At 38.4% G+C, this 8,614-nt stretch overlaps 1 protein-coding gene across 1 annotated transcript in view; it reads left to right on the top strand.

Moving 5' to 3' along the window:
- Window positions 1-8,614, top strand: part of PPP4R3A (protein phosphatase 4 regulatory subunit 3A) — a 51,733-nt gene that overhangs the window by 12,237 nt on the left and 30,882 nt on the right. The window contains exons 3-4 of the mRNA XM_017546953.2: window positions 1,435-1,490; window positions 6,196-6,294. Of these exons, the coding sequence (XP_017402442.1) occupies window positions 1,435-1,490; window positions 6,196-6,294 (155 nt within the window). The remainder of the gene's footprint in view (window positions 1-1,434; window positions 1,491-6,195; window positions 6,295-8,614) is intronic.

The raw sequence follows: 8,614 nt of genomic DNA, 5'->3' as shown, positions 1-8,614 counted from the left end.
TTGCAGAGGAAACTGCTTTTTTTCAAATGTTTTGGGCCAGAGTTTGTCTTCAAGTAGTACTTGCAGGTATAAACTAGAACTGGTAGATGAGAGGAGAAGGGTATTGGAAGTCATATAGTATATCAGATATTTTAACCAAGATCATCTGGCTTCACACTGTGCTGTTTAACTGCCTTGTGCTGCCCATAAATTGGTAGATTTCTGTGTTATCCAGTCCTTACTCATCAGATTATCGTGTCTTTCCTGTTCAAAGTAAGCACATGTATAAAACATTTATTGACTGGGTGCAGTGGCTTGTGCCTGTAATCGCAGTATTTTGGGAGGCCAAGATGGATATATCATTTGAGCCCAGGAGTTCAAGAACAGCCTGGGCAATAGAGTGAGACCCCATCTGTTCAAAAATTTAAAAATTAACCAGGCATGGTGGCTGGTACCTGTAGACCCAGGTACCCAAAAGGTGGAGGTTACAGTGAGCTGAAATCGCACAATTGCACTCCAGCCTGGGCAACAGATCCTAGACTCTGTCTCATAAAAAACATTTTTTGGGTTACAAGTTGCTGTAATTAAACTTACATTGTTTTAAAAATAATTTTTCTATAACTGAAGTTGAGTGTGCATCAAATGTTCAAAAAAGGAAATACAGCTGGGCACAGTGGCTTGTACCTGCCATCCTAGCACTTTGGGAGGAGTGGGGAGTGGGAGGATCACTTGAGCCTAGGAGTTGGAGACCAGCCTGGGCAACATAGCGAGACTCTTATCTCTACAAAAAATGGAAAAAATATTTTTGGAGGATGGGCACAGTGGCTAATATGTGTAATCCCAGCACTTTGGGAGACTGAGGCTGGTCAGGAGTTCAAGACCAGCCTGACCAACATGGTGAAACCCCGTCTGTACTAAAAATACAAAAAATAAGCTGGGTGTGGTGGCACACACCTGTAATCCCAGCTGCTTGTGAGGGCTGAGGCAGGAGAATCTCTTAAACCCAAGAGGCGGAGGTTGCAGTGAGCCAAAATTGCATCACTGCATGCCAGCCTGGGCGAAAAAGCAAGACTCTGTCTCAAAAAATAAAATAATATTTTTTGACTGGGCAGGGTGACTCATACCTCTCTAATCTCAGCACCTTGGGATCATTTGAGTTCCAGAATTCCAGACCAGCCTGGCTAATACAGCAAAACCCCAACTCTACTAAAAATACAAAAATTAGCCAGACCTGTAATCCTAGCTACTCGGGAGGCTGAGGCAGGAGAATCATTTGAGCCTGGGAGGCAGAGGTTGCAGTGAGCCAAGATCACGCCATTGCACTCCAGTCTGGGCAACAGAGTGAAATGCTGTCTCAAAAAAAAAATGTATTTAAAGGAAATATGTATGTATGTAAGGGAATATAATTTTGCTGATTTACAGTAACATAATGGATTATCTTTTTCTGTTTCCTAGGTTCTCTACTTTTAGAGTCCAAAATAAATCCTAACACTGCATACCAGAAACAACAGGTAAAATTTTGATGATGTATTTTATCTTGCATATTTTCCTTTCACTTGGTGAGTAAATGAAAGTTTATCATCTGATTCCCTGCGTGAAAATTTTAGAACAAATTACAACAGTTTGCCAGTCAAATTCTCAAATAGGATTTCTGCCAATTTCTACAGTGTTTAACATAATAATTTTAAATTTAAAAAGCTTACCACTAGTTAAAATGGAGTTTTTGTCACACATACAGCAACTGAGCCCTAAAGTTTTCTCATTTTTACCTAACAAAAAAAGGTGACCATTGATGTGATAAGCTGATACTAACACAATTAAATGGTGAAAATTCCTCCTTTGCCGTTGTAGACTATAATGCAGAAGGAACATTTTAGTATCTCCTACAGCAGCACTGTGTAGATAGGAATCTGTCATATGAATCTGATTTCTTTTACAGATTCTTTAATATGGTCTTATGATATTACAGTTTTGAAGGTAACTGTACTTCACAGTACAGTGTACTCAAAGTATACTGTTTTTTAAACCTTTGTAATATACAAAGAAACATCAGAAAGTAAATCTCTCACTTAGTATCAACTAGTGCTGTCATTAAATGGTATTAATTCAGTACACACACGCACGCACGCTTGTACTTCAGTATACCCACACACACAAAGATGAGTGCTCTGTATAGCCAGTGAAGTCAAGATCAGTTCCTTCATTGTCCTGAAGATGCAGGTACAAAATAGTTAATTTTGAAGAAGGAATATTACCAACTTGTTCATAAAGTGCTTTGCTTCATCATTGACCTTTAAAATCCTAGAGAGAAGTTAGTATTGGTTTTAGTTTTTCCATTAGATGATGCGTAAAGGTTGTGACTTGTTTGATATCACACAAATAGTGGATAGGAATGCTGTTATCAACTCATAAATATATTTAGTGATTTATTTGTCCACCAAACATTCGTACAATATATTTTCTTAATGGTTTAGTAGTCTAATACAATACTGTGATGCATTTAGTGTTCTTAAGAAAGCTTAAATTTGATGGAAAAATATAGAGCCTAGAATATTTGGCTTTGGTCTTCCATACTTAAATACATTAAATTTGTGTTTTGAAGTTGTATGCAGCTGAAGAGTAAAAGCATATCTTAAGAAAAAGGAAAGATTGAACTTGTTTTGAGAATGAATGAATAAATTCATGTGTCTCAAGCCTATAGGTTGTTGGGTGATAATCAAGATAATTTGAAGAAAAGTTGCTGTAATCTTCAAGGAAATTAGAATTAGAAGAATTTCAAGGAAGATTCCTTGAAAATCTAGAATCTTCAAGGAAAACAGAAAGCAGTTTCTAAAATTTTATAAACTTGCTAAATTTGTCAAATGGGTGGGTAATTAAAAGCATATGTCTAGCTCTGCCCGGACTTAAGCATCAGCCTGCAAATGGTTCTGAATACACATTATAACAGAATGTGATAGTGGCTTTACTTATCCTAGTAGCCTTTATTGAGCTGATAATCGTAAATATTTATCAGAATTTTAGGAGCCATCTAATTTGGGCGGGTTATTCCCCTCACTCCCAATACAATTGTTATTTTCCCCCAACTTTATTTTCATCACTAAGAAGTAGTACTTATGTTATCACTAGTTTTCATAACAGTGTGTATCTTTCCCATTCTAATGATGAGGAAACTGAGGCTCAGAGAGATTACCTAACTTTCTAAGCATCACCTACCACATAGATGGTGGTATTAGAATTTATACTGTGGCCTCTTTACCTCCTAAATTTCTTAGTATTTTTATTCCATGCTATTTTGAGGGAAAATAACAACTTTAATTTTGTCTTACGTGGAGCCTTATAATATAAAGTGCTCAGTATCTACTGAACAGATGAACTTGTAAAGTATTTAGGCTGCCAGATTATAGATTAACTGCAAATTCTTCTGCAAGTTCTGTCCTGGTGAATTATAAAGGGAAACTAAAAATGAAACCTTACTAATTTCTGGCGTGTTGATCTTAGAATGTTAATAGTTTTGAGCTTGAACTGCTCCTCAGTCTGGATCAGATTGCCTGCCTGGGGTCTGTGATATCTGAAAGTCCTTTAAGATGGTATAAAAAGGGGAGTTTGAGGTGTTTCCCAAAATTCTGAATAAAAATTATGGACTTAGTGATGCTGCACAGCCAAGTCAGATTCTTACTTACTTATTTCTGGCTGGCAGCACTTTAGTTCAGTGAGACTACTGGTCTCATGATTGACAGTTATATAAATGACTGAACAGAGTAAATATGTGGTTTAACAGATAAATTTCTCTCTTTTTTTTTTTTAAGAGATGGGGTCTTGCTATGTTGCCCAGGCTGGAGTACAGTGACTATTCATAGGTGTGATCATAGTGCACTGCAGCTTCTACCTCCTGGCCTCAAACAATCCTCCTTCCTCAGCCTCCTGACTAGCTGGGACTACAGGGATACTCCATTGTGCCTCACATAGACTAATTTTTAAACATGGTATCCATCTGTGTTACATTAAGAAGTGTCCTTGCCTGGGAATAGTGGCTCACGCCTGTAATTCTAAAACTTTTAGAGCCTGGCAGTTTGAGACCAGCCTGGGCAACATGGCAAAACTCCATCTCTACAAAAAATAAAAACATTGGACGTGGTGGCACATGCCTATAGTTCTAGCTACTTGGGAGGCTGAAGTGGAAGGACCACCTGAGCCTAGGGAGGTAGAGGCTGCAGTGAGCCATGATGGTGCTACTACACTGCAGCCTGAGTGACGTAGGGAGACACTATCTAAAAAAAAGGTAGTGTCCTTGCTAGTGAGAACGATTAGAAACCACTGCAATAGAACCATAGGTCCTTTAAGGAACCTTAAACTAGTCTCAGTACGGGAACCTTTATCATCCTGATGGATGCCCAGTCAGCCTTTGCATGGTTCTTTTTGGTTACTTACTATTCAGATTGAATTATTTTTTTCTTTATAACATACTCAAATCCATCTTTTAATCTTCTAAATTCTCTTTGGACCAGCTTGAAAAAACAATGACATGGTCCTTCAGATTTTGAAGATAGCCATTAAATGTAACTCTCCCTAGTACCATTCAGCATTTCTTCTGTGAGATTATTTATGGGCTGCTGTCAATGAGACGGGCCCTTTTTTGAAATAGTTGATTGCTATCAAACAGTATGTATATTTATTTATTGCCAGTAAGATTTGGAAGGATATGAATATATATATGTGTTGTGGGATTTTTTTTTTGAGATGGAATGTCACTGTGTAACCCAGGCTGGAGTGCAATGGTGCAGTCTCATCTCACTGCAACCTCCATCTCCTGGGTTCAAGCGATTCTTTCACCTCAGCCTCCCATGTAGCTGGGATTACAGGCATCGACCATCATGCCTGGCTGAATTTTTTTTTTGTATTTTTAGTAGAGATGGGGTTTCACCATGTTGGCCAGGCTGGTCTTGAACTCCTGACCTCAGGTGATCTGCCTGCCTAGGCTTCCCAAAGTACTGGGATTAGAGGTGTGAGCCACTGCACCTGGCCAACAGGATTTATTAGACATTATAAATATTTTGACTCTATAATTTTTTTTTTTTTTGAGGCAGAGTTTTGCTCCTGTTGCCTGGACTGGAGTGCAGTGGCTCAGCCTCAGCTCACTGCAACCTCTGCCTCAAAGGTTCAAGCGATTCTTCTGCCTCAGCCTCCTAAGTAGCTGAGATTACAGGTGCATACCACTACGCCCAGCTAATTTTTGTATTTTTAGTAGAGATGGCCAGGCTGATCTCAAACTCCTGACCTCAGGTGATCCACCCGCCTGAGCCTCCCAAAGTTCTAGGATTACAGGTTTGAGCCACTGTACCCAGCCAAATATTTTTATTATACCATGCATATTGTAGAATATATACTCTGCACTATGAGGAATATAAAATGGTCTCAGTATTGCATGTGCAGTATCTTGCTGAGATTACATTTAAATAAAAACTGTTGAACTGTTTATTAAACCTTCATTATTAAGTTCTGTCTAGATGGCCAGGCACTGTGGCTCATGCCTGTAATCCCAGTGCTTTGGGAGGCCAAGGTGGGAAGGCCTAGGCAAGGAGCTCAAGACCAGCGGCAAGACCCCGCCTCCATTTCTACAAAAAATAAAACTAAGAAGTTCTGAATTGGAATGAAAGGGTGGTAGGTGCTAGGAGTTTGCTCCTTCTTGAACCACAGCACTTTGCTAAGTTTTTTTTTAAAAACACCTATGTGCAGGTAACTGCTCATGTACTACAAATTTAGCGAATAATTTTAAGGGCTTCATGGATCTCAGAAGCCCCAGGTGGAACACACCTGCTGACAATAGAGAGAAGAGAGAAAGTTTTATTAACCCTATTGTCTTAACATGCCCTAGTTATTTTATGCTTAGATGTCCTCTTTGGCATTTTAATGAGAGAGTAAAATGTAAGTCATGATGCTTGCATACCATTGGTATAATGTTTTGTTTTTATCTTTTGTAGTGCATGAACAGAATATATTTCATAGATTGGTTTAAGTTGTCGTTATGGAAACACTAATTTTATAGATTGGGAAAGTGAAGTATAAAAAGTCATTGTTTTGAAAAAGAAAGACATTGATAATGGCCAATATTAGTGTTGGAAAAAGTAAAAACAAGCACTGTTTCAGTTCCTTTTCTTTGTTCATTTTCATTTGTGATAATGTATGTTAATTATTCAGACTCCTTTTATGTCTCCAAAGGACACTCTGATTGTGTGGTCTGAAGCAGAAAATTATGACTTGGCCCTTAGCTTTCAAGAAAAAGCTGGATGTGATGAAATTTGGGAGAAAATATGTCAGGTAATTTTTTAAAATAGAAAATCAGCATGCCTTCTCTTTTTAAGTGTTTAGTTTTTTGCCATGCTTTTAACTAATGCTCAAGACTGTAAATAAATTTCAAATCAATCTTTTAAATCACTGCTGTCTTTGAAAAAGCTTGATTTAAACGAAGGTATAATTTATTGACGTTAAACTCTCTAGCTCATACCTTTGCAAACTCCAGTGTTTTATATCCAACTGCCTTTTTGAAATTTTCTCCTTGTGTGTTCACTAGCATCTTCAATTTAGTACTCCAAACCAAACATAATCTTCTCACATAAATCTATCCCATCTCCTTCTCAGTAAGTGCCATCCAGTTGCTTAAGTCAGAAATTTGTGGATCATGTTTATCCTTCTGTCATCCCTTATATCCATTCAGTCCCTCAATAATAAATCTAGATCCATTGGCTTATCTTCATTTTCACTATCATAGTTTTCCAAGCCACTATCATTTTTTGCCTGGTTTATTGGTTTTATCTTGACTTATATTCCTAAATCAACATTTTAGCTAGAGTGATTAGGTAATCATTTTTTATTTTTTATTTTTAAAAGACAGTAGAGAGAGAGGAAAAACAAAGAGAGGAGAGACAGAGAGGAGAGAGAGGGGGAGAGAGAGAGAGGGAGAGAGAGGAAGGAAGATGATCTTTTTAAAAATGCAAGTCTGATCGCATCACGCTTTGTTTTTAACTTCTCGTGGCTCCTGAAAGAAAACCCACCCTTGTACTTGTCTTGAGCAGTATGGCTCTTGACTGTTCAACCTTACCCAGCCTCTAAGCTTGAACGTTTTTATTTTACTCTGGAGTTTCCCTAGAAACATAATCACAATATTTTGTTAATGAGCATTTGTATGTGCTCTAGTAGCTAAATGCAATTGGCTCTTGTTATACACTCGTTTAGGCCATTTTTTTCTAGAGAAGGTTTCTCCATCTCCATGTTTACTTTATCTGGAGAATAATCTTCACCAGATTCCTTAATTCCTTTGAGTGTGGCCCTCAAACCAGCAGCATAAACATGACCTGGGAACTGATAGAAATGCAAATTCTGAGACCATCGCTGCCCCCCTGACCCCAGACCTACTGAATCAAAAACTTAGAGTAGGGTCGAATAATTGTTTTTTAAAATCCTTTGTTTAGGAATTCTGTTTTCACAAGCCGTATAGGCCAGACTTTTCTCTGTAAAGGACAAGATGGTAAATATTCAAGGATTTGCAGGCCTTACAGTCTCTTGTCACAGCTAGGTCAACTCTGCTAATTTAGTTTGGAAGTAGCCATAGATAGCACATAAATGAATGAATGAGAGAGGGGCTGTCTTCTAGTAAAACTTATTTACAAAAACCAGTAGCAGACCAAGTTTGGCTGTAATTTGTCACCCTCTGCTTTTGGTGATTCTGATGTACCCTGAAGTTTGAGAGCCACAGCATTCACAGAAGATATACTATCCTTAGCACAGTGTTTCTTTCTTTCTTTCTTTCTTTTAAAGAAATTTTTATTTATTGCATTTTAGGTTTTGGGGTAAATGTGAAGAACATGCAAGATTGTTGCATAGGTACACACATGGCAGTGTGATTTGCTGCCTTCCTCCCCTTCACCTATATCTGGCATTTCTCCTCATGCTATCTCTCCCCAACTCCCCACCCCCCACTGCCCCTCCCCTATTTCCCCCCTGACAGACCCCAGTGTGTGATGCTCCCCTCCCTGTGTCTATGTGTTCTCATTGTTCAACACCCATCTATGCGTGAGAACATGCGGTGTTTGATTTTCTGTTCTAGTGTCAGTTTGCTGAGAATGATGGTTTCCAGGTTCATCCCTGTCCCTACAAAGGACACAAACTCATTGTTTTTTATGGCTGCATAGTATTCCATGGTGTATGTGTGCCACATTTTCCCTGTCCAGTCTATCATCGATGGGCATTTGGGTTGGTTCCAGGTCTTTGCTATTGTAAACAGTGCGGCAGTGAACATTCATGTGCATGTGTCCTTACAGTAGAATGATTTATAATCCTTTGGACATATACCCAGTAATGGGATTGCTGGGTCAAATGGAATTTCTGTTTCTAGGTCCTTGAGGAATTGCCACACTATATTCCACAATGGTTGAACTAATTTACACTCCCACCAACAGTGTAAAAGTGTTCTTATTTTTCCACATCCTCTTCAGCATCTGTTGTCTCCAGATTTTTTAATGATTGCCATTCTAACTGGCATGAGATGGTATCTCAATGTAGTTTTGATTTGCATTTCTCTAATGACCAGTGATGATGAGTATTTTTTCATGTGTTTGTTGGCCTCATATGTCTTCTTTTG

Source organism: Cebus imitator, unplaced genomic scaffold (assembly GCF_001604975.1).
Source record: "Cebus imitator isolate Cc_AM_T3 unplaced genomic scaffold, Cebus_imitator-1.0 Scaffold193, whole genome shotgun sequence".
Lineage (NCBI taxonomy): Eukaryota > Metazoa > Chordata > Mammalia > Primates > Cebidae > Cebus > Cebus imitator.
Note: the sequence above shows the minus strand (reverse complement) of the source record. Positions and strands in the feature narration are given on the sequence as shown.